At 32.1% G+C, this 26,774-nt stretch overlaps 3 protein-coding genes across 6 annotated transcripts; all 3 read right to left on the bottom strand.

Annotated features, from left to right (window-relative positions):
- Positions 1–7,301: 7,301 nt before the first annotated feature.
- Positions 7,302–15,133, bottom strand: LOC140173267 (uncharacterized). Its single transcript, XM_072196092.1, has 10 exons — positions 14,926–15,133; positions 14,761–14,841; positions 14,310–14,495; positions 14,143–14,223; positions 13,874–13,981; positions 11,085–11,144; positions 10,921–10,978; positions 9,500–10,422; positions 8,301–9,380; positions 7,302–7,771 (listed from the first exon to the last, which is right to left on the bottom strand). The coding sequence occupies exons 1-10, from the start codon at positions 15,131–15,133 to the stop codon at positions 7,302–7,304; spliced, it is 3,255 nt and encodes a 1,084-aa protein (XP_072052193.1).
- A 1,779-nt stretch (positions 15,134–16,912) lies between these two features.
- On the bottom strand, positions 16,913–18,055 carry LOC140173266 (uncharacterized). The gene has a single exon (XM_072196091.1). It carries the CDS (start codon positions 18,053–18,055, stop codon positions 16,913–16,915), a length of 1,143 nt encoding a protein of 380 aa, XP_072052192.1.
- Positions 18,056–22,985: 4,930 nt separating this feature from the next.
- Positions 22,986–25,852, bottom strand: LOC112802476 (replication protein A 70 kDa DNA-binding subunit C-like). Of its 4 annotated transcripts, XM_072237729.1 has the most exons (12): positions 25,550–25,629; positions 25,395–25,426; positions 25,160–25,327; positions 24,989–25,088; positions 24,773–24,897; positions 24,591–24,675; positions 24,361–24,496; positions 24,127–24,290; positions 23,934–24,048; positions 23,653–23,838; positions 23,472–23,575; positions 22,986–23,387 (listed from the first exon to the last, which is right to left on the bottom strand). In XM_072237729.1, the coding sequence occupies exons 3-12, from the start codon at positions 25,299–25,301 to the stop codon at positions 23,318–23,320; spliced, it is 1,227 nt and encodes a 408-aa protein (XP_072093830.1). In that variant the 5' UTR covers positions 25,302–25,327; positions 25,395–25,426; positions 25,550–25,629; the 3' UTR covers positions 22,986–23,317. The 4 variants fall into 4 exon arrangements, with proteins under 4 accessions (XP_072093830.1, XP_072093829.1, XP_072093828.1 ...); XM_072237728.1 differs by having other exon boundaries at positions 25,160–25,426; positions 25,550–25,852; XM_072237727.1 differs by having other exon boundaries at positions 23,472–23,552; positions 25,160–25,426; positions 25,550–25,852.
- Positions 25,853–26,774: the final 922 nt, after the last annotated feature.

Here is a 26,774-nt window from a genome sequence, read left to right as displayed (position 1 = left end):
AATTTATCGATTAAATTAATTAAACCAATGAATCAGTAACTTGACCGAATCGATCACCAATTCGATTTTTGACAACTATGATGTACACTATTTCCGTTGTATATACCGATATCAAATATTAAGAGAAGGACGTGTCTTTTTATTGAAGAAACAAGTATATCATGATTATTATTCAATATAGAGCATGATGAATTGAATTGAAGGACATTAATATGAATATGAAAAAGCTAGTGGACAGTGTCTCATGTGGACCAACATAGAGTATATTCACATTCACTTTGTTTCTTCAATTATTAGTGTCCCTTTTAATGCTTTTGCATATCATTTTCCTCTTTTGGTCTGATTTCCATTGATTTTATAAACCCACTTTATCTTTCTGCTTTTATTCTATTTGATCAACCTCTCCAGTCTCCATGCATCATATACTTCTATCTTCTTTATCACTTTTTTTGCCTTTCAACTATAAATTGTGTGTGATTCGAGTGACTCTTGTTTTAGATTTGTAGCTCCTCTTTTTGTATGCTTTCTAATCAATCTATCTTTATAACAACTCCAATCCAACCCATATCTTTATATCTCTGTCTTGCCATACATAGTCTTCAACTTGTTCAACTTTAATTATTTCATTTGATTTTAAATTTTAGAAAGCTAGTATAAATTATGTATTAATAATATTCATTCTTATATTTTAGAATAATTAAATACTCCTTATATCTTTTATTTTTTTAAAATATTTTTAAATATCTTTAATATTCAATTTGTATCAATTTTAATTTATTCCTTTGACGTTTGAAATAAATTTTAATTTTTTATAATTTAAGTTTGAACAGTCTCACCCATCTCATTTCATTTTAACAACACTGCTATTGTATCTTTATAATTATTATTTTTAATCAATAATTAATGTCAAAAGAAAGTCCAAAAGTACTAAAAAAATGCTAATATACATACAATATTGACTAAAAATATTCATCAGTATAAATTAAATTATTGATGCGTGAACTCTCTATTATTTTAGTTACCACGCAAATGTTATTGAAAAACAACATTTGACGACATTTATGCTGCATTCTCCTTATTTCTCGCAAATCCAACTTCAAATAATAAGAAGAGAGAGAGAGAGATTATTAAGGGTGGTATGCTACTGCTGGTGGATCTATGAAAGCCATGTTCTTCAGATGATTACAAGAAGATAAAAACAAACTTGTGTAAGAGTTGGAATCTTCTAAGAGTTACAACATTGCACCTTCATCAGCTACCTACCTACCTATACCAATCAACTAGTGGAATACCCGGGCTACGCCCGGACTAAATATTAATCTATTACAAAAATTTAGTTTTACTTATATGTTGATACTAAGAATTATACTTTCGTAAGATTTAAAGTTTTTAATATAATAATTATTTGTACAATTTATAAGACTGTTTTATTATCGCTTATATAGACTATAATAAATAGCTTTATAGGTATTTATCTAAAGTTTATGTAAAAACTGAAATTAAAAGGTATTTATTTATAGTATATCAGAATTATTTATACAATATATAAGATTGTTTTATTTTTGTTTGTACAGAGTAAATAATTAAAAACTGAATTTTTTTTTTACATTTTAGTCAAACAGACAAAATTAATGTAGTGAAACTTTTTTTTATATTAATAGATCCTATTGTATAGTCTAAATTACTCGCGGTTGGTGTGTTTAATACTTTTAATGGTATTTATCTAAAGTTTATCTAAAAAAGAGATTCATATATTTTAATGGAAACAAATTGCACGATCATAATATCAAAAAAAAATTAAGTGATTAAACTTTTTTGATATATTGATATATAATTCGGTTAATAAAAATATTTAAAAGGTAACCTTTAAAACAATTTTTATTAGCATTCTTTAATACGACGTTAGAATCACTTTTACGATTCGTGCCTTGTTTAAAAAAAAATATATACATAAAAGGCATTTATTAAAAATTGCTTAGATTAAAAAACCATTCACAATAATATGTTCCTGCTGTCTAATGTTTCATTAACGTTTTTTTAATTTTTGAAGAGAATTAGACACCATAATAATTTTAATGAGATATATATAAAAGAATAAAGGTTATCATGTCTAGTTAAATATGTAAAATAAATAAAGTATAATCGTACATGAGTAAAATATATTCCCAAAATTATATATATTTTTTATGTTAAATTAAATTGTGAGACAGATTTTTATGAAACGTAGTTATCTAAATACTTATCAAATATTTAGCAATATTCAATTAAACAATTGTAATTATAACGTGAAATAATTATTTATAATTCTCTATGTCGCATCTCATTTATAGAATATAAATTTATGTTTTATAAATAAAATTATTGTTAGATATATAGGGTTTTTTCATTGTGTAAACATGAATATGTTATATTAATCTTAAAAAATATATTAGGTTCAATTACAAATAGTTATGGATAAATAAACAATAGAAAAAATAAAAAATGCAACTTATATGTTTGAATGATAAATTTTCTTAAATGGTAATTTTTAGAGTATACTTTAACAAATTAAATTAATAATTAACTAAACGCGTATACGAATAATGTTTTATAATTTTTAAGTATAATTTGAATAACAGATGTTATCATTTTGAGTCATAAATAAATATTTTAAGCATATATTTATTTTTCAAAAAATTGATACTATCATGTACTTTAACAGATTGTGTTTTATTTTAAAACAGGTTAAATTTGTACTATTTAATAAGCGCATTAGAAATACTTTTACAATTTGTACCTTGTTAAAACAAATGTCTACATAAAAAAGTATATATACAATAGTGTCTATTTATATAAAAAAGTTCCACTACATTAATTTGATCTGTATGACTAAAATGTAAAAATTTTTTAAACTTGATTATGCTCGGTGGATTTATATAATATAAGTATTATATATTACATTACCATTTAGAAAGAAATGGAAAGGCGTTAAAGATGATTTATATTAAAAATAATATACCCGTTATCTATCCTATAATTATAATTATGTGATCTCATTAAATAGTTGCCCACTTCACATAGAGTGAGACATTTGAATTCTTATCTATTCATTAAATTTGAATTTATTGCAACCCGCCCGCCCCCACCAACTACAACAGTCTTCTTCTCCAAATATTCACAAACATATCAATCTAATAATCTTAAAAAAAAAAAAAACCATGGGCATCAGAAAACCAAAAGCAAGGGAAAAATGGTACTGGCACCACTTGCTTCTGGCTGCCAGGTTCAATTTGTCTGGTGTTGTAGCTTAACTCACTGTTGCTTCACACAGTTAATATTGGGGGCACAAATTTTTTAGGATCTAGTTAATCTATAGATGACGATTTCTATGGCTGTTGGAATATGATTGAATCCTTCCGTCGAATCCATTACTGCTCCAGTCTTCGTGAAACGTCTAGATCGGGATCAGGTACTATGTCTTCAAGTATAAACATATTAAATATTAGAAATATAATTTTCGATTGTTTAACTGCTGATTTTAAATCTACTACAACTGAATACATTTAAATAATTTCTTATATGAAATACATAATGGATTGTATTTGGCGTTGATAGCTGACATTTCTTGGTGCGGTGACAGTGTTTAAGAAAATCAGAAGCTTTGTTACTTTTTTATGCATCAAGAATTGCAATCTCCTGCGTTAGCGTTTCCATGTGGGATGACCGCGCTTTGAGAAGGTTGGTGGAAGGTAGCCGAATGGGTAGGGACTTTAATTTCCAAGAGAAGCTCGCTCCATCCGCTCTTTGGGGCAAAGGTCGCCGAAATGGGTAGAATCCGATTCAAAAAGATTTGGTTCGAGATGTATGTAAGTATACCACGGCCATCTGATACATATAGTACATGTAATTTTGCTAGTAGTTAAATCATATATTTCTAGCTGGAAACTTCATGGTAGTTTGCTATTAGATATAATTCCTAATTAATGAATAAGACCATTTAAGCATACAGACACATCAAAGTAACTATGTCTGTGTTAAGGATTACATTTTTTTCTTATCTAGTCTTCTTTGATATTAGCTAGTATGATAACTATAACTTCGAATACAATCTCCCAACCATGATGGCATTTGAATTGGTTGTTTCTGCGGGTTCCATAAGAATATATATACTTGAATTCAAGCTTAATTGGTTTATAACTTTAACTTAGTTCATCATTTGTCTGTTATTATTCATATATTGACATGTATTTAGGTGCTCCTTGATTATCATGTTTTTATCCAATTGGGTATACTCAATCAAATCTTGTAATAAACTACAACTGCTAACTATGGAACAGTGGATCAAGCTGAATGTAAAAATTGCTAACTATGGCTGTGGTAGGTTTCTGAAAGCAAAGGACTTTGACATTGAGAAGACTATTCAAATGTGGGAAGACATGTTAAGGTGGAGAAAAGAATATGGAACTGATACCATCCTTCAGGTTAATGCTATGACTTTATGAATCTAAAAAACTTAGTAAAAGTTTCAACTTTCAATGGATGCTTCAAAGTGTTGGAGATTAATTACTTCAGTCCTGCCAATTTTTTTTCTCTTTTTCGAAGGTGTCGGTTAAATATTCCCGGGTTTCTGTTAAGGGAGGATAGAATTAATTTATATAAGGGAAGAGTAAAAACACTTAAAAAATAACTTATTTGCTACACTGTTATATTTAAAATATTTCTTACAATTATCTAATCTTGGGTTGTTGTGAACCTTAGTATAAATGTTTGACTTATATATATCATCTTAGTATAAATGTTTGACTTCAATAAATATCATCTTTATAGTTGGTACAAAATGAATACAGGATAACACTCACTGAATCTGTGAATCTGAATCATATATTGATTCATGAATTGAAGGGATTGACCTCTCTAGAGTAGATGATAGACGGATTCTTAAATGAGTACATAAAAGTGGGTACTAATTTTATTCAAGATACTCACCCATTCACAGATCCCACCTACTTTTATGACAGAAAACTTGTGCTATAGAACAATTTTTCGGTTGATGAAGTAAAATAGGTTACTGTAAGTTTTTACTGTTATACAGATTCATATACTCTTTGTATGATTTGTATATTTTAGCATTAGCATGGATTCTGTGCTTGGTTGGAAGCTATTTCCTAATTGTTCATGAATTTTCACAGTATGTGCAGCTTATCTATTATGGAATTCCTTTGCATTTAGTAGTGTTGCAACCCATGGCTGCTGATTAATGTAGTAGAATAATATTTTGCTCTTATCTAGTCTTATTTGATATTATCTAGTATGAAAACTATCACTTTGAACAAAATCTTTCAACTATGTTGGCATTTGAATGAATGTTTGTGTGGGTTCCATAAGTTTTTTTTTTAAATTTAAGCACGACTGATTTATAACTTTAGCTTAGTATTTGTTGAATAATCATGTCTTCTATTTTACTGAATATAACATGTATTTTGGGTGCTCCCTAATTATGATATTTTGATCCAATTGGGTACACTGCCACAAATCTTATAATACACTACAAATGATAACTATGGGAAGGTGGATCAAGCTATTTAATTGGAAGCTATTTCCTAAATATTCAAGGATTTCCGTGGTATGTATTTGGACATCAAGTCTAATTATTTTCCTAATCAAAGGGATGGTACAATGAAATTAAATTTGTTCTATAGAGGTATATAAATTAGATTGCACAGATCCAACTGTCATTAGTTTGTTATACTGAAATTGTGTCGGTAGCTAACTGAGAGTTATACAGGGTCTCGATGGGCATTATTTGTAACACTACTCATTTGTTTGACTTTAGGGTGGGGCTATAATGAGGACATCAGATTGCATATCACCCCAATAAACCTTCTAGCTGGACAATAAAGGTAATATAGTTCCTATAATGCAAAACATATTTTTCAGAATAGTTTTACTTTGGTTAAATCCTGCCAAAGGCACTGATTGTATACTGGTTTAGTTCTCTACACCTAAAATGGCTTTTTAAGAAAATTGTAACATGAAACAACAACTTAGTTGGTAGGAGCAAGTACCTCGTTTGTGTAACCAATGACTGCTGGATCTTTTCCTGGAATACTTGTAATGTTCAACATATGTTTCTGAATACTTCTTTGAAAACGACATTCTCTGTTTCTTTCTTTTGATCATCATCATGACACAACAAAATCTTGAGTCCTTCCTTATTTGTCACCCTGGAGATAGCAACATAGAGCTGGCCATGTGTGAATACGGGTTTCTTCAATATTAACCCAACCTTTGATAATGACTGACCTTGGCTCTTGTTTATAGTCATCGCGTATGAAACCATAATAGGAAATTGTCTCCGTTGGAATTTGAATGGTATTCGATGGTCAGAAGGACTTAGTGTCATCCTTGGTATAAACACTTTCTGCCCCTTATTCTTGCCCGCACACGTTCGTGCTTCAATTATGTGTTTTCCAAGTTTAGTAACAACCAATCGTGTTCCATTGCACAATCCTGCGGAGTGGTCAATGTTTCTTAACAGCATAATTGGTGTTCCAACTTTTAGTGTTAACTCATGGTTAGGGACACCTGAGCACTTGATTGTGTTTAGGAGTTCAGGAGTGTGTATTGAAGCCAATAAATCGTTATTAGGCTCTGTGGGACATGCCTTATCAGAGCTCAAATATGTTTGCGCTTAGCCGGATTTAAACTCATCATGTAGTTGTTGATCTCATCAACTAACTGTAGTGTTGGTGCAAGGATAGCTCGATCTTCAATCTGTTGGTCAATATTTCTTCCTGAAAAGCTTTCAGGATAAGTTACTCTACATATTGCTTCAATTGGGTCTACCCAATCGGAAACCAATATGTCATCGGGAATGACAACCTTTTCACCTGTATTCGATCGTGACCCTTGGCTGCCATCACCAATACTGAGTATCCAATCAGCAAATTCTTTCAACTCAGATGACCTTGAATTTAAATCACTTGATTTTAAGCGCATGTTCTTTGAAAGTGTCAAAAGCTTGCAGTCATCCCACAAGTATGATGAGTTGATAGTGGCATTGACTATTTCTTGCCTAGACCCTTTCGGGATGACTGGAAGTATTTGGCGAAAATCTCCCCCAAAAACAATTGTCTTGCCTCCAAATGGCTGCTCCAAGCTATCTTTGTTATTGAACCTTAATATGTCACGCATGGTCCTATCAAGAGCTTCAATACAGAATCTATTTACCATAGGTGCCTCATCCCAAATTATCAACTTTGTCTTAATCAAAAGCTCAGCTAGTGCACTCCCTTGCTTAATATTGCATGTTGAGAATTCATCTATGTTAAGCGGTATTGCGAAACGTGAGTGAGCTGTCCTGCCTCCAGGCAACAAAGTGATGCTATCCCGCTAGATGCAACTGTTAGAACAATATGTGATCTAGACCTCAATGCAGAAGCTAGTGTCTTCCAAACAAATGTTTTTCCTGTCCCACCGTACCCATAAAGGAAAAATACTCCACCTTTGCCGGTTTGAACTGCAGTGATGACTTTGTTATATACTTCTTTTTGTTCATCAGTTAATAGTCCTAAGTAGGTTACATGCTCTGCAGCTAGTTTTTGCCGATCATATCTGAGTTCATCGCAAATTAACCTATTCATGCCATTGGGATACAATAAATTGTTACATTGGTTTGTATCTGGCATTGGCATTGGTGGAAAATCTTTCAGACTTTTGTTGTATTTGTTAAGTATATTCTCAATCTCCATTAGGGTCAAATCTTTGATCTCGGCCTCTGTGAGGATTAACTCTGTGTACATAATAGCAACATATATGTCAAATCATGTATATGATTAAGAAAAAATTGTTAACTCAAATCGTAAACACTTGCAAAACCTTGCTTCAAACAATTGGTCAAATTTTTTGAAATTTTATTTTCTTTAATAAAGTGAATCTAATAAAATGAGTCCAAATCACTAATAAATCTAATACCATGTCTATTAAATCTTATTTTCATATCCTCTTTATTCATACTATTTATTATTAATTATGAAGTTATATGTTTAAGCAAGCCATAGCTAGTTGTACATAAATTGATATACACTTGTATTTTAAAATTTCTACCAATAAATATGTAGCTGTTAATTCTTATGTCATAATTAATCACACTATTCTTATAATGCCACAAAGTTTATATATACCTTGATTATCGAGTAGTCTCCTCTGTCTATGAAGTATGTCATCACATAATAAAGTCCATGTTTCTTCCCATACATGTTCGGGTCTGTCCATTGAATTGGAAAATAACAATGTAGCAAAAAGATTCCTCAAGTATGTACCTGAGCCCCAATAACTTGCTTCCACTATTGCTTCAACATATTCCTTATCATCATCTAAAAGACCACGTGCATAACATGCATCTTTGAATGATGAGTATACAACACCGTCTATAGTTCGAATGTCTTCATAGCAAGTTGGTCCCCTAACGCAATTGAGTAGTAGCCTTAGGTAATATCTCTCACCAGATCCAGGAGGCACAAAGAAGATTCTTCCAATTACAGCATGGCTCTTCCGAGGCAACCACACCCTTTCCTTTGCCTTCCACACAAAATGTGTAGGAAATTCTGCAAAAGTGAGCGACCTTGCTTCTGAGTAGATCTTGTTGGCTTGAAACCAACCGAGAAACATAGACTCCTTAACAGATGCTTCTCGGATCACATCATCGAGCTTTTCATTATCTTTAAAGATCAAGTTTTGTTCATCGGGTAAGTGAAATCCTAGACGAACAACCGAGGGATCCCTGTAGTGTATGTTGTAACCAAAGATCCTCCAAGCAGCTTCACACGGAGAAATATACCTGCAATCATAGTACATACTGACTTCATCATAGTCATCCATGTTCTCTTTGTCTGCAGCACTTTTATAAAATGAAGCCGTTACACGGTCATGACCTTTGTTCACATATTTGAACAAATACTTAATAGATCTTGACTGGTTACACCACTCAACATTAATATGGGCACCATATCTCATGAGTAGAAACCTATTGTGTGGTACAACATAACGATTGTCAAGATCGACTCCTGATTTGTTGATAGTCTTTCCATCTTCTCTTCGTCGGTATACCGGGTACCCATCATCGTCGATAGTAGTATTCTCAACAAACTTCTTAGGGAAGTGTCGAATGCATTTAGAATTTTCCATACATGGTGAATCTTTCCTTGCCACTCCACATGGACCGTGCATCATGTGCTTTTCGACTGCATCAAAGTATTCCGGGTCTATCTTTTTATCGGGTATCTCAGCTGATATAATCTTATCAATATCTTCGGCAGTGGGAAATTTGTCATCCTTGTGTAAGAATAGTAGAATGTGTGCATGTGGTAACCCACGTTTCTGGAATTCGATTGTGTATACCACTGCAAGATTCATAATGAAAAATTCAAATCCATGACAAATAGACTATCATACATAAAACATTACAGCTATTGCTATTGGAAACTTGAACCATGACATAATTGGTTTTGATTGGACATACCTGCAGCAACTCTACCAAAAACTTTGTTTGCTCGTACATCTTTAATTAGTGTATCTAATTTTGCCTTGAAAACCCTACAAATAATGTCGGGTCGATCTTGTGGATTCAGCTCTCTATTGTTCAAAAAGTCTTCAACCTCAGGCCACTTCGGATTGCACGTGAAGGTTATGAAGAGGTCTGGATAACCAACAACCTTACATATTGCCATTGCATCCTGATAGTTTTGTATCATGTATCTTGGTCCACCTGTGAATGACGAAGGCAATATTATACGCTTGCCACATGATGACGGCGTTGTTTCTCCATTCAGTACTGCTTCCTTTACTCCCTTGTACATCTCACACCTTAATTTCTCTTGGTCACCGCGTATGTAGTTTAGCCTTGATGACTCAATCATGGAGTACCCATCAACCAAAAACTGTTGAAAGAGTCTTCTTGAGTATAACAGTGGAGATCCGTCGGCTAGTCTTTCTTGTATACGAAAAGCAAAAAATTCTCTCATCGACACCTCCTGTCGTCCTTTACCACGGTTATGGTGTCTTTTGTTTAGCGGTATATCTTCCTTGTATCCATCCTCGCCATAAGGAAATAGCAGGGGATATTGTAATCCCAGATATGCTGGATTGAGTTGATTAATCCTTTGTAATCTTCCGCTCTGTGTCTCCACAACAATGTCTCTGTCTGTCTTGTCAATGTCAAAATCACCGACAATCAATGCAGCAACCTCATCTGTTGATGGTAAGTTATATCTTCTACCATCCTTTCCCCTTTTTCCCAATAGTCTAAGTTTAATTGTTGAATTTGATTCTTTGCCCATTGAATCCCTAACCATGCGGAATGCCTTCACCAACACATTCTTTTCATCCAGCATCTTCTTAAGATCTCTTACAATGTCTTCATCTATGTTTTTGTTATCTTCACCCCTGCATGTTTTAAATAATGTCAAGTTTTTTAAACAACGCTCAATTATATAAGGTTAATTAGTTTGATCTAAACCCTTGAAAATATTTTAAGTAAAATAAAAAGGTTATAGATACTTGCCTGATAGCTGACATCCGGTTGTGCACCTCATTTTGTGAATCAACTATGTATAATGGGCAAATTTCGCATTATTCCCTTCTGGTGGAATTAGGCTACCTATTAGATGGTAGTTTTCGCCACAAAGAATGAATGTAGGTGGACCTCTAGAAGTATTTATACCGCGGTCTATTTTGGCACCCATTGAAGTGAATTGAAACATGCTATTATATGACCTGATGTTATCACGAAAATGCTTGCTCTTGGGGTTATTATTGAACAACAACTCATACAAAACTTTTGGTGCTTCTGGTAGGTGTGGCAGTTGGACTTGACCTCCTTTACAACACATCGTAAATTTTGGTTGGTCTGTGTTATAACTTTTGTTTATCCTTTCATCGTACCAAAAAAGGGCAAAGCAGTGTTCGCATATATACATTGCATCTCCCATGTGCAAATACTCTAAAATTTCAATATTAACATGAACGGAAAAATCCATTAATTACATGCATAAATATAATTTGCAGTTTTAATAATAAATTGATCCTTTGAATATCTCTCAACATACCCTTGCTTGCCTGCTCCTTACAACTGGCAACTCTAGCATCCCTTGTTGAAGCCCTTCCACCTATGTCATGCATTGGAAGATCATTTCATTATTAGAACGGCTTTGACAAAATTTAATATATATTATTAAATATCTTTCCCTAATTCTGATGTATATTGCTAAGAATGGCTTAAATTTTGTAGTTAAGTGAACTTGTAAACTATTCAGTTTTTGGATAGTGAAATTCATAGCCATTTAATATCGTACCTTTGTTATTTTCTTGTCGATGTATGACAGTGATTCCTATTTTGCGAGTCCTTGACTGCTCTGCATCCATTTTACAATGGGGCAAAAAGCGGTTCTTCATTATTTATAAACGGATATGACAAAAATATCTAACACATATAATAAACTAATCTTGGTTGATATTGAGTTTAGGACCATACATCAATGCTTAAGTGTCATATATTCTATATCTATTTAGTATTTAGGGGGTTTAAATTCTCTGGTTGTAACTTTTAAACCTCATATATGAATTTAGTAGTTTTCATGATTTTGAAGTTTTATTCCACAAACAAAGATTAAGGCGTAGGCCTTATAGTTTCGCATATTAATGTAGGCAAATGCAGATCGGACATATTGAGCGGAGTCGTTGAAGCTGGCAACTTGGGTAGAGTTAAAGGGCACAGAGTTAATATCTCCAAGGGCTTCGAGATTTACATATAGACATATGCTAATGCGGTAAGATTGACCATTTAAGCATATATTTCTAGCTGGAAACTTCATGGTAGTTTGCTATTAGATATAATTCCTAATTAATGAATAAGACCATTTAAGCATACAAACACATCGACAGTAACTATGTCTGTGTTAAGGATTACATTTTTTTCTTATCTAGTCTTCTTTGATATTAGCTAGTATGATAACTATAACTTCGAATACAATCTCCCAACCATGATGGCATTTGAATTGGTTGTTTCTGCGGGTTCCATAAGAATATATATACTTGAATTTAAGCTTAATTGGTTTATAACTTTAACTTAGTTCATCATTTATTTATTATTATACATATATTCACATGTATTTAGGTGCTCCTTGATTATCATGTTTTGATCCAATTGGGTATACTCAATCAAATCTTGTAATAAACTACAACTGCTAACTATGGAACAGTGGATCAAGCTGAATGTAAAAATTGCTAACTATGGCTGTGGTAGGTTTCTGAAAGCAAAGGACTTTGACATTGAGAAGACTATTCAAATGTGGGAAGACATGTTAAGGTGGAGAAAAGAATATGGAACTGATACCATCCTTCAGGTTAATGCTATGACTTTATGAATCTAGAAAACTTAGTAAAAGTTTCAACTTTCAATGGATGCTTCAAAGTGTTGGAGATTAATTACTTCAGTCCTGCCAATTTTTTTTCTCTTTTTCGAAGGTGTCGGTTAAATATTCCCGGGTTTCTGTTAAGGGAGGATAGAATTAATTTATATAAGGGAGGAGTAAAAACACTTAAAAAAATAACTTATTTGCTACACTGTTATATTTAAAATATTTCTTACAATTATCTAATCTTGGGTTGTTGTGAACCTTAGTATAAATGTTTGACTTATATATATCATCTTAGTATAAATGTTTGACTTCAATAAATATCATCTTTAAAGTTGGTACAAAATGAATACAGGATAACACTCACTGACTCTGTGAATCTGAATCATATATTGATTCATGAATTGAAGGGATTGACCTCTCTAGAGTAGATGATAGACGGATTCTTAAATGAGTACATAAAAGTGGGTACTAATTTTATTCAAGATACTCACCCATTCACAGATCCCACCTACTTTTATGACAGAAAACTTGTGCTATAGAACAATTTTTTCGGTTGATGAAGTAAAATAGGTTACTGTAAGTTTTTACTGTTATACAGATTCATATACTCTTTGTATGATTTGTATATTTTAGCATTAGCATGGATTCTGTGCTTGGTTGGAAGCTATTTCCTAATTGTTCATGAATTTTCACAGTATGTGCAGCTTATCTATTGTGGAATTTCTTTGCGTTTAGTAGTGTTGCAACCCATGGCTGCTGATTAATGTAGTAGAATAATATTTTGATCTTATCTAGTCTTATTTGATATTATCTAGTATGAAAACTATCACTTTGAACAAAATCTTTCAACTATGTTGGCATTTGAATTGAATGTTTGTGTGGGTTCCATAAGTTTTTTTTTTTTAATTTAAGCACGACTGATTTATAACTTTAGCTTAGTATTTGTTGAATAATCATGTCTTCTATTTTACTGAATATAACATGTATTTTGGGTGCTCCCTAATTATGATATTTTGATCCAGTTGGGTACACTGCCACAAATCTTATAATACACTACAAATGATAACTATGGGAAGGTGGATCAAGCTATTTAATTGGAAGCTATTTCCTAAATATTCAAGGATTTCCGTGGTATGTATTTGGACATCAAGTCTAATTATTTTCTAACATATAGACATATGCTAATGCGGTAAGATTGAGCAGAGTGGTAAAAAATGGCAAATTGGGAAGAGTTGGAAGGCACAAAGTCAGTGTCTCTGTGGGAGGCATAGGTGAAAGGGGAAATTGAGAGAAAGAATGATCGGCCAAGGATGGAGACCAAGGTTAGTACCTTCGTTTACATACAAATTTGATAAGTTATATAACTTTGATTTGCATTTATCTTACAGTACTTGTTAGTTGGTATGATTCATTAGCTAATTCGATTACCATTTGTGTATCAAGCCTATATATATAGACCATAATTAAATAAAACTGACCTTTAAATGGGCCATTTCTGGGAGCACAATTCACTTGATTTTCATTTGAACATATGTTGTTTTCCTTATTCACAATCAACCTTTGCTTCTGAATGTTAACCAACTCAACTACAAATTTTATCATGTTAGAAAACATATAAATTAATACAAAAAAGATAACTCAGACTAAGTTGCGACACAGATTCATATATAGTAACTCTGAACTGTACCTATTATAACTCAAGTGGAATAAGCAAGTTATTCTACAACATACTTTCTATAATTCCTACCTTGTGGGGAAGACGTTCCCATATATTGTCTTTTCTTTGCTAGCTTGTTCGCTCGTTCCATCCTAGCATGCCTAGCATTGTCTGTCAATGAAAGATGTTTGCTAAATTACTATATTTAGAATGCATAAATTAGTCGGATGTGTAGTTTGTTACTATTAGTCCATTACCTATACTTCTTAAATTGTCTTGTGTTGTTAGATTTGATGGCAACAATATCCATTTTTGGTTGTTTTGTAAGTTACTGTATTCATCCCTCTTCATGGTTTGCATAACAATACTTGGATAGAGTGTGCAATCTGCTAGAGTAGCTGTTACATTCCCTGTGATGACACAATCTATAGCTGAATTTGCCGCTAAGCAATAGTAAAATACACTTGGCATAAGTGAACAATAATTACCTTATAGTGATTTAAGAACAAATTAAATTAATTATTATTGCACTTTGTATATAGTTATGTAACTCAAGTTGGGTCTATACATATAATTTTTTCAGAAACTGTTTTCAGTTAGATCCCTTCCCACACCATTCACACAGATTTACAATTAGATCACAATTTGCACATTAATAATTGGATAGCAGCAAGAGCTGAAATAAAGCATTATTTATTCAGGCTTTACCTTGAGGTATATGTTCTATTGCACGTTGTTTTTTCTTGGCTAGCTTGTTAGCTCGTTCCATCCTAGCATGTCTTGCAGTATCTGTCATATAAAGATCTTTTCTAGTTTACCTATCCATAATCTAAGTAAGATTTTGATTTCTATTTTGCTAAAATATAAGATTACCTGTGTTAGTTATATCTGCTAGAACATATGGTTTTGTTGCCAAGCTTTCCCGGATCTCATCGTTTTGTAGATTGTTATTCTCGGTGAAATACCTAAAGTTGCCAATGGTACTGCTAGAGCTAATCTGAACCCCTTTGTTGCATTGCATATCATCAACTGGCTGACTCCAGTCAACCGATAATAATGTTGATGACAAAGTCCCTGCCATGATACCTTTGTTACCTTTCTCACTTATAACACCATTTTATACAACTATTTAGAGATATTCAAGGTACTCTTGTAGTGGTATACACACTATAACTGAAATTTACCTTATTGTGGATAAGCTATTTTCCAACTGTGATGAAAATAAGTTCGTTTATATTATGTTAAATGAAAGCATGTTATCCATATTTCGTACCTTGAATTTCACTGTTGCTTGACCATTCATTCATACAAAATTGATCAACCTTTCTCTTATTTTTAAGCGTGTTTCTTTCCTCCATCTCTGCACATTTCAGATTAAACAGGATTGTTAATATTCCAAACATAGAGAATATAAGCAAAAGAAACATGTATGCTAGAAACCATGTCTTATTTATGTTAGAAATCATTATACTTCGATCTGTATACACTAAACTTTGTTCCATTCGTACTAACCTAAATGGAACCAAGATATTTTGACTTTCTATTCTAAAACTCATTATGAAAAATAAATCTACATTTACTTATACCTTTTGACCTTGAGTTCAGTGGGATATCTTTTAGTAGCCTTCCGCTCATAACTATATCTGCATTTAGTCCTTGTGATGATTGTATTGCGTTAGGTTTTCTTCCCCAGCTTTAACTGTTGAGGACTTTTGCCGTGGAAGGCTCCACTTGTGTCTAGTTTTTTTTTATCTCTCTTTCTCTTCACATGCTATGCTTTGGTATCTGTAACAATTAACTGGTAATAATGGTTGTGTGGGTGTGCCAGGTAATTTTAATACGGTTAAGTTGGTCTTACAAACCTATGTGAAAATTTAAAATACTATATTGTTCATTGATTGGCCTCATTGTTACTACTTTATTCCACATCTATCATGATATTAAACCTTTATTGATATAAACCGGTTAAATACCATGCTGTAAGACTAAATTCATATGATATATAATTATAAATCATTTTTTTACTACCCTAGTAATAGCTATCATTGGTATATATTATGAATTATGTAGTATCTTTTTTATAGTCATTAAGTCAGACTAATTTTAGCAACCTATTACTAAACACACCTCCACAAGGCATCCTAACTTTCTTTTTAAAGATGATCCATAATATATTATCTGTTTTTCAAATCATCCACAGCCAATGATTTCTTTCTATAAAACCCAAGTATCGTACTTATAAGGCCTAGTTATTGTACATGTCTACAAACCGTAGTTTAAAGTCGTTCTTAGCCTTGGGTGTGAATATGTCATATACAAAATTTATAAAGTCCAGTATATGATAACTTGTTTATGAGCCGAATATACTTTTTATGTTAAAATGATATTAGTGTAATCAATCAATTCTGTTTAGTTAGATCTAGGTAATGTATTTATTATTGATAATAGATAACCATTATCAACTTAGTATTAGGGATATTAAATTAAGGTGGCATGTCTTAATAAATTTACAGATAAATATGTAAAAATTAAGTATATACAAATGGGTATATATAGGAAGTTAACCATATATATTACCTGCTACAACTAATACTACTACTTTAATATCAAAAATAAAATGATAAAGAAACCTGTAAACCCTAAACCTTTAAGTTGTTACAAAATTTAGAAGAGTGCATAACATTGATTAACAAACTAACATTGATAACTCTTTCAAAATCAAAACGAACCCAATAGATGGTTATATTGAAACACAAGGGATCTAACTACATATATTCTACCCTATTGTCTAAATAAGCAAACTAAACAAAATAAATTGCATTTAAAACTCAGGAAGATCATCTAAATTGATCATAGAACTCTAAACCATGTATAGCCCATCTGAATGCATTGTAATTGTCTTCACGTTAACATGTTCCTGCCATGTGCGTTGAACCAAATGCTCCCTTCTTGATTCCATATATTTTAGCCTCGAAATCAGGAAGTCTGTTCGCACGGCATCATTTGCACTTCCTGACCCGTCTCTGCACTCCATGACTGTTATTATGTCATTGCCTAAGAACAATGAAGGAGTGTATGGGATTCCAAGACCAGAAACTCTAATCATCCTCTCCCAATGGATGCTGTGATCACCATTTCTTTTCATTTGCCAGACCAGGACTTGCCTGCTGAATGCAAGATTACGGTATGAAATATACCCGACACCATCGTTGAAGTAAGTTAGTGAGTTGTAATCAGATGGCACGTCTGGGGGGATCTTTGCCTCATGGAACATCTGGATGCGGAGGTTGAACGTGACTATGGATGCTGGCTCAAAGAAATTAGCTCCCTGCCACCCAATCCAATAGACTATCCCATTGTGCACTATATATTTGGGCCCAAGTTTCTGGACATCACTCTTAAACATACCGGAATGAGTCCATTCTCGTTCAAATGAAGTGTAAAGAGACCATGACATATTTCTTTGTCTAAATGCACGCTTGTAGACATGCACAATACGGTACTCGATTTCGTCCTCCAAAAAACCAAACGCATATAGAGAAACGGCATGAGCGGAATGCTTGCTTGCTTCATCGGTTACGTACCGCCTCTTATCCGATACTGGATTCCATACAAGAAGCCGAGAATTAAGGCCACCCAATGAGATCTTTATGCATATGATTCCGTTCTCAGACCCAATGACTGAATATAAGCCATATTGGTTAGCATCCATTGGGACATTGAACTGAACCTGGCGACCCGAATGAAGATACGCTCGAACGAACCAAATCGAGTTGTAATCACCTGGGGGATAGCCAATGCCTACGATCACACTCTTGCTTCGATCTTTGTTTTCCTTATAGTTTGCCTTCACGAACAAATTAGTACACAGCCTGAAATTCCAACCCTTGCTTAGCGTTCTGCACTGTCCAACTGTCTTAGGATCTGCCTTCACCATGATCTTCCAGATAAGATCCTCACTAAGGTGTGGAAGTTTTTTCATATTGGGTGGAGTGTCACTCATTCTAGATATACAGTTTATTACGGAGCCGCTAATGGCTCTTAGTGTTTTTGAGTAGAAATTATGGTTCTTGTAACCTTTCTCACAACTCATGACATATATATGTTTTGAATGAGAATATCAATAGCTTATATTGACATCTAGAAGGTGTCATGCAATGGGTAAGACAACAAACTGCAAAATAAGATATTTATATTAAATATTTAAATAAGATTATATTGACTCTATGCATGAATAGACATTGCTTTGTGATTACCTTAATAAACACAGGCCAATTGCTTTATCATCCATGCAAATCTAATGACCATTGGATATTAGTAACATTAATGGGTAAAAGTATTTATCTACACTTTTTGTCATTTGTGCACTATTTGGGGCACCTCATATACTTCTTTTAGAAACTGCTAAGGATGTATTGGAAGCAACAGAGTAGTACCTAATTTTGTGTATGACTTGTGCCATGAGTCTTGCATTTAATTAATCCATCAAGAAAACTTTAAAAAAGTTCTTTATATTGATGAGATTTTTATCATTCTCTATATGTGTCGTTACCCTATGCATGTGTGATAATCATTTTGCATTACATGTTACTGCATCATAATTTAATGACCATTGGATATTAGGGACATTAGCTAATTAAAGTATTTAACTATAAGTCTTCTCTCTTGGGCACTCTTTCGGCACCTAAACTCCTTCTATTAGAAACTGCTAAGAGTGTATTGGAAGCAGCACCTTAGAACCTATGATTGTGAATAAGTTCTCCAATGAGTCTTATATTTGGTTAATCAATCACGAAATCTTTAATCAAGTTCTTTCAATAGATTGGTGACCTGTTTTTCATTCTATGTGTCATTAGCCTATGTATGTGTCATACCCATTGTGTATTATATGTTATTGCATCATAATTGAATGACCATTGGATATTATTGGCATTTGCTAGATAAGGTTCACCATTACTGGTTTTATAACTTGGTATGAGAAATAATTTTTTAGTGGAATATGTTTTATAATGTTAAGTCTTCTCATGTAACTGAAAGCCCGACTGTATTGTATGCCTTGTTAATCATGATCCACAATTTATATTTATCTCTTAAAAGTATCTAAATACAAAAATAGAGATCACACACCTCTTTATTCTTTTACAGTTGCACAAATAGAAATGATAACTTATTTGACTACATACCTCAACAGGTATGATTCATAAGGTGCTACATTATCTTATGTTGCAATGTCCTACTTTATGTTGAGTTTTTTTTATATTTATTTAAATATTGCCTGCTGCTATATTCCCGATAAAATGCATTTTTGCCTTCTCCTTGTTAGTGAATTAATGCAAATCCTGGGAACATATCAACATTGCATTTTTTTCGATGGTCCTTATGGTTTTACTGGGTCAATGCACTAATTGTGTTTCACATCATTAGTTTGCATAATTTTGGCTTGGACAAAGTCTCTTTTCAAAAAAGGTAATAGCAGTCTTGTTTGAACAGAACCCCATGTAAACAAAGATGGGGATAAATATACAGATAATTGCTTAAATTTGACAGATTTACGATGAAGTATTCATCTTTATTTATCATGTTATATTATAAGAATGTGTGCCATTTTGTCCAATTCAGACTATGCCAACTCACTGCATTCAACTCGTTTATTTAATTGAAATCTTTCAGAAAAAAAATGCTTCATTTCAATCCTACTTCACCATTTTGAGCTTTAGTCACTTTGAAATATCTTATGATGTGTCAAGTTGATACCTCAGATTTAAGTGCAGCGTATCTGATCAGCGTTGATTTAAAATGGTGAGGCTCTTGATGTGTGTCAAAATGAGCCACCCTATCTACTATTACCTTAACCATCATTTAAACTCTCAGGATAGTCCAGGCTTTCTTTAATCGTTTCCCAAAGAAACCGACTTTGAACAAAGTCCTGCATTTCACTAAAACATTAAGGCAGCTTTAATCACGTCCTTTGATAGTTGTAGACGGGTGACATTTTTATCATTGTATGCATATTTTCTCCTATATGTGTGATAGAGATTTTGCTTTACCTGCTACCACATATAAATCTAATTGAATCCAACTGTTGTCCACTTTCGAATTTACAGATAAGTGGTCTAAATCGGTTAACCATTCATGGTATTATCACTTTTTTTAAGAAACAACCTTTACTTGGGATACAATTTAAAGATATATTAAAATTAATTATGCATCTATGTGAATTTTTGTGGGATCAAGTGCCCATACTATCATTCTTAAAAAATGTTAGACAGTAAATGTGTGCATATATATACCCCCATAAAAAAATTAGATTTGACCCCAAGTTAAAATAATGAAACGATTTAATTAACTCATGTGTGAAAGAAAATTATAAAATTTAGTATCACCAAATAACAAAATTTTAGATATATATATATATATATATATATATATATATATATATATATATATATATATATATATATAGATAAATAAATAAGTTCTGCCAAAAATTATATAATATTAGGATACCATTCAGTTAGAAAATTTTTTCGGTTTAAGATTATATTGGTGATTATTTTTTCTACTAAACTATAATATTAACTTGTAAAAAAAAAAACTCTTTGGGCTCATAATATATAACGTTTTTAATTTAGTTAACACTCTTTAAAAATACAAAGAATTGTGTATTTCTATCCATGTACATATGTATCTGTTTAACTAACAAATTTGATAGTGGTTGTTGCCAGTAACAATGTTATTAAATATCAAGCTTATTTTTTTATTTAAATAGTTGAATAATGATTAGATAGACTATAAAATATATAATACCTTATGAAGGGGTTGATGGTCTTATTTTAAATAATTACATTGCAGTTTTCATCATATAAAATTCATAAAAAGCGTATAAATAGTAAATACCATTCGGAAGACTCGTCTAAAAATTTTCTCGTTAAAAGTTAACATATTGGTGGTCTTGATTAATATTATATTTATTATTATTATTAAATGTTGACAAAAATATACTCAAATTATACTATTAATAAAAATGCGTTCAAATAATTTAAAAACACAATAACAATACCCAACAGTAAATGTATATTTTAAAAAAATACCTTGGAGATTGAATTTGATATAATTTTTTTTAAGCGTAATTATAAAAATAAGATATTATTATACATAAAAATTGGTGATTTTTCGTTGAGTATATATTTTTTTGTAATTTTTTGGTTAACAACTAATAATTCTTTTAATAAATCACATAAAATTATATAATTAGAAAGAAATTATCAAATCTTAAGAATACTAATATCTCATTTTTTTAATTATGCTGGTGAAAATCTACATCAAAATTCAATCTCAAAGACATATTTTGAAAATATATATTTACTGTTGGTATTGTTTTTGTATTTTTAAATTATTAAAAGACATTTTTGTCCATAATAAAATTTGGGTACAATTTTTTCAACCTTTGAAGAATTTGATAGCGTTTTTGCTGGTTAACCCTAAATCTAAAATTTTTCGCTTTTCCAAAATATGTAGAACAAAGGTTGCACATTGTAACCCTAATGAAGTCCTTTACAGTTGCACATCGTAATACACATCGTATTTCACACCATGTTATGTTTTTCTTTGATCAAATTGTACATCGTGTTTCACACTATGACTTTGCATGAATTTGGCTTACATTATCCCCTTCCTCAAGAAAGACAATAAAGGTTTACTTGTTTTAATTTTATGGTGTGGATAAAGATTTTGTTTCTTCCTTCACTATGAATAAACTTCACCGAATAGTTCACATATTTCTTCATCGTTTCCAAAATAAAGTCACATTTAAAAACCTCTTGGAAACTTGTGCCACACAACTCAATGTAGATATGTTAAAGATCTTGTGATGCAATTTATCTGCTTTATATAGTTCTGATAAGGTTTTAACAGCTTGGTATAGAACACTTTTATGGAAAAAGTTTCTTTTTTATCCATCTCATCAATTATAATTTCTCACTCCCTATGTAAGTTGACCTTTCCACATAATTTAATATAGTTAGATGTGTAAATGACGTATATGACACATTTTTCCTTTGGTCTTTGTGGGCATTAGTAGTCTGAACCTAGAACTGGCACTACATTAAGGATCGAGATTCTGGTTTGTAAACTTAGCTAAAATTGTTAGCACTACATCTGTTTAAATCCAGCATACTTGCTGATTTTGCATTCATGTGAATATAAAAATGTCTCGCGTCTATTTGATTACAATACTTCAATAACATGGACTAATTCTTTTTGTCATATATTTTCACTAATGACATCAATCATAAGATATTAAAATGATAAGTTGATTCTCAAATTCTCACCCTTGCATAAAAGTGTCACACTCTCTTATAAGTATACACTTATAAAAAATGCAACAGTGTTTGTAATGCCACTTTATTAGTTACATATATCATGGTTATATTTTACAAAATTTGCAAGATAGGCTAATGCTAAATTGATTAGTTTAGCACTAATACCTCTGCATATATGTACACACTCTCTTATAATTAGATACCTATCAAATTCTCCCTAATTCTTTGCTTAATGGTTTTTTGGCAACTACAAAACTATGATCACATCAATTATGTGTAATGTTTAATACTCATATGTGGATAGTTATTGTTATCTAGCTTGTTGGTTTGTCAAATTTAGAATGATTGGCATTGACTATTAATGAAACTTGTTTGATAATGTACTTAAAGAGGTTTATGATTCAATTAAAACTTTAGCTTTAATCAAGTATTGACCCTTTCCCTATGGAAAATAGTGTCTGATTCTAGCATGACTTAGCGATAGCCATTGCTATTGTATAAAGTATCCATTATTATTCATATAATAAGACTTTTTTTTTCTATTACTTAGCTAGTCATTTTATTATGTAACTTAACACAAAACAAATATATGAAATCACTATTACAGCCACGTGAAGAAAAATCCAGTGCCTGAGTTGTCATTCAATACTATTAAAACATATAGAATCCATCTTAATCAATATCTCTATTGTTAAGACTCTAAATCCTCATTACTAATTTTAGTTACATATAAATAACCCTAATAAGAACATTATCAAAACATGAAGACAATAATAGCTAAGCAAAAAACAGTTTATAGATATCTCTGAAATAAGTATTTCATAAAGCTCATTCATTGCTATCATGAAGTTGCATCTTCTGTCTTTTTCCACGATTGCGGGTAAGTTTGTTGGTTGAAAACCCCAGTTCTTCTTCATTCTCAATGTTGATGGGAATTTGTTGCTTTAAAACCATGGTAGCTGTTTTGGCTGGAGTTTTGCACTTGAGGCTTGTAACACTATCCTCCACAACATCCTGTCCCATGAAAAAAAACTGTCAATTTCCTGCAGATTTAACACAAAATAACCAGTTCTATAAAGTATATAGCACAAGAGTTACCACAGAATATTGAGAATCACTAAGATTGTTGATATCAACCATAGCTGCTGACAAATCCACCGAGTTACTGCACCCGGTATCCTACAACCATATTGGAGATATTCCTACTTAGATATTATAGCCAAATAAACTGCTCAAAGTCTCAATATAATCAAGGAACCTACAAACTTTTAGCACATACAGTTACAGTGGAGAACGTTTTATTTGGGAGATGCATTTCAAAAATTGTATCATCCTCGCAGACCTTCATCACTGTATACACCTGGTCATAGAGCTTGATGTTGGAGGATTTGACATTCACCTTAAAAAGAAGTTTTCTTTCTAACAGGCTCTCAAGAGCTGCAGGGTATCCTTCAGCATAAAGTTCCTGAAATTAAATCACAAAAGTCTAAAGTTATAGTTTATTTCATTGACATTTATATAAAGTACATGACATAATACTTGTTATAATTTACTATGAACCTCCTCATCCTTGATCTGTTCTGCTTGTCTACCACATAGTTGAACCGTTTCTCGATCCCATAGAAGCAGTGTTATGCTACCAGTGCCATCATAGGCCATCACCTCAACCTTAAACCTATTATATAAATTGCACAACTTAGTAAATTGCAATAACATAGTCCATCCAAAACATATTGTAAATCTGAACACAAACCTTAACGATGCACTTCCGTGAGTGTGGCCACACTTTCCACACTCGTATCTATTTCCAATTGGTGTTTCAACCTTCTTCGGACACTTTCTACATGATTTGTAAAACCAATCATCCTTGCCAGAATTGATTGCCACAATTGTTCCAGCAATCCACAAAGGGCCTTCCTGCAAATACATGAGGGTTTATGTAAATGCCATATCATGTAACGTGGATTTAAATAGGTGATGGTATGACCTGTGTTGAGTTTAGTGCTTCCTCTATTGTGTTCACCGTCACATCACCCCGCTTAAGTTCATCTGCCCCAGAATGTGAGTTGTTTGTGTTGACTTGACTAATTCTGACCAAATTTGAGGGTATAGCGGCAAGCCTCCTACGCGGTACAACGAAAGTATTTTTTTAATGCTTGGCTACATCTGACCGTTAAAAAAAATTTGAATCTATAGAAATTGAAATGTGGATCAAACCTGTCACGAAAGTCGCGAACCTCCTCGAGATCGGGATTGATGCGTAGCTTAGAAATGTCGAAATGACTCTGTACTGAGGTTTTCTCTGTTTATTTATAAAGCTGATAGTGAGAAAACTTCTGACATCACTTAATGTGTACATTGTATTTATATAGTATAGGATAAAGGGTTTAGATTCATACCATTCCATCTACTCGGTCGGAAGAACTGCAAGACCACTATCAATGGTTCAACTCTTCCATCATCTAGGTATGGTAGTATTTGATCAACCATGTCCCCAAACAACACACACCCAATACGATAATTACTGCAAATCAGTGTGATTAAACAGGTTTAACCCTTATTATCATTATAACACAACCTATATTATGTCACTATAATTCACGAACACAACTTACTCAAGATCTTCAACCAAAATAGCTAGACGCTTCGTTTCCTTCCCTTTGCTTGTGATGAGTTCCTTTGGATCTTCCTTTCCAACCACTTCACCCATAATATCTGCGATTTCCATCTTATTGTTAGGTAGTTATGAGTTATACACTAAGGAAGTGTAAATGTATTCGCCTCACCTATTAATTGAGAGTCATTGATCCTGTCAGCATTCAACAACTCTGAAATTTGCGTTAATCGAAACGCTTGAAGTGGGAAAGTTGGATTCTCCACCAAGAGCACCACAGTTCGGTGAGAGAAATTTAAGGTCCACCGATTCATAGATGTCTTGGTTTTTTCTCTCTTGTCTACAACAATGAAATTTGACATTTTATACATCTTGAACTCATCAATGTTATCATTCCATCTACGTACCAACGCCTTAGGGACCGAAGCTTGGATCCTCCCTCCCTGTAAGATAGTAAATACAGCTCAGTTTGGAATGCATGTGTAAGATAGTAAATACAGCTCAGTTTGGAATGCATGTGTGAATGTATAAGATCATGTAGTTTATATTCAATTAATATTACTTGCCTGACTATCTTGAAGAACCATTTCAATACTATTGATCTCCTTAGGATTGTACCGGCAAGGAGCTTTCCATAAACGAACAACATGGACCAAAAAGTTCCATGCAAGCTTTTTCGGACTGACATCCATCAACAAATCAAACGATTCAGCCATGGTTAGCTTGATAAAGGAGAAACACTACAATCAGCTAGCCTTTGACACTTTTTTCAAACTGGAAGAAGTGATGTGTAGAAAGATAGAGGTATGAACATTAGATGCATGCTCCTTTTTATAGTGAAGTCTGTATCTCAAAGACATAAAATGTCTGTTTCTGTCATCGTAATAACAATTATTTTTTATTCATTTCGAGATTCGATAATTTAATAACTATTATTTTTTATTCTTCATTTCAGGTTCAATAGATATGACATTACAATTTTGGGTGTTGTCCACGTGTCAATCACTCAGCGCACCACTTGTCGATTGAACAATCAGCCACTACTCTCCTATAATATATAGATAGATATATAATATGTAAATACAGTACATTTAAATGGCATCAGATTCTGATCAACATTACTTGTTTAGGACAATCAATTTTGTATCATCACCTAGCTAGCTGTTGGTTTTACACCAAAATTTTCACGAAATTTTTTTAACTAGCTAGTTAAAGTTATATCATTTTCCTAATGAGCTATGGGTACCTATTAAACCCCGGCTATATATATAAGATTAATTATCAAATCAATTACTAATATAAAATATCATGATAGTAATTTTTTTAAAAATTTAAGTTGATAAAAATTTTTTTATGATATAATATCAAAATTTATATAATCAAAAGATTTTTAGTTCAATCCTTGTTATTCTCAAAAAAAAATAGCATAGGCAAATTAAAAAAAAAATTATACAAAAATTTTTAAGCAAACATAAAACCAAAAACTCTTAGTTAAATTAAAAATATAATTATTTATTATGTATCCATTTTTATTAAGTTAAATTTAAAAAAAAATTTCATGACAAAAATACATATTAAAATATAATATATATTAAAAATTAATTAACATATTATGTATTTATATACATATATAATAACTGAATTTATGGCTAAATTTTAGTATAAATATAGTAATTTTTATAAATCCTCGATGTTGCCACATATGGACACGCTAATACCAAATAGTAGTATAGTATATATAAATAGTTTATAATAATATTTTAATCTTTTTGTTGATATTAAACTAC

Source organism: Arachis hypogaea, chromosome 5 (genome assembly GCF_003086295.3).
Source record: "Arachis hypogaea cultivar Tifrunner chromosome 5, arahy.Tifrunner.gnm2.J5K5, whole genome shotgun sequence".
In the NCBI taxonomy this organism is placed as follows: domain Eukaryota; kingdom Viridiplantae; phylum Streptophyta; class Magnoliopsida; order Fabales; family Fabaceae; genus Arachis; species Arachis hypogaea.
This window is presented reverse-complemented; position numbering and strand designations above follow the sequence as displayed.

Excerpts from the sequence above, each read along its gene's own strand:
- LOC112802476 (XM_072237727.1), bottom strand. The coding sequence starts at position 25,703 with ATGGCTGAATCGTTTGATTTGTTGATGGATGTCAGTCCGAAAAAGCTT. Across the intron at positions 25,427-25,549 it reads TCTTCAAGATAGTCAGGCAA|GGAGGATCCAAGCTTCGGTC; the intron begins GTAATATTAATT and ends TCTTACAGGGAG. Across the intron at positions 23,839-23,933 it reads AACAGATCAAGGATGAGGAG|GAACTTTATGCTGAAGGATA; the intron begins GTTCATAGTAAA and ends ATTTAATTTCAG.
- LOC140173266 (XM_072196091.1), bottom strand. The coding sequence starts at position 18,055 with ATGAGTGACACTCCACCCAATATGAAAAAACTTCCACACCTTAGTGAG.
- LOC140173267 (XM_072196092.1), bottom strand. The coding sequence starts at position 15,133 with ATGGCAGGGACTTTGTCATCAACATTATTATCGGTTGACTGGAGTCAG. Across the intron at positions 10,979-11,084 it reads TAAGGAGCAGGCAAGCAAGG|AGTATTTGCACATGGGAGAT; the intron begins GTATGTTGAGAG and ends TTGAAATTTTAG. Across the intron at positions 10,423-10,920 it reads CACTGCTTTGCCCTTTTTTG|GGGTGAAGATAACAAAAACA; the intron begins GTACGATGAAAG and ends TAAAACATGCAG.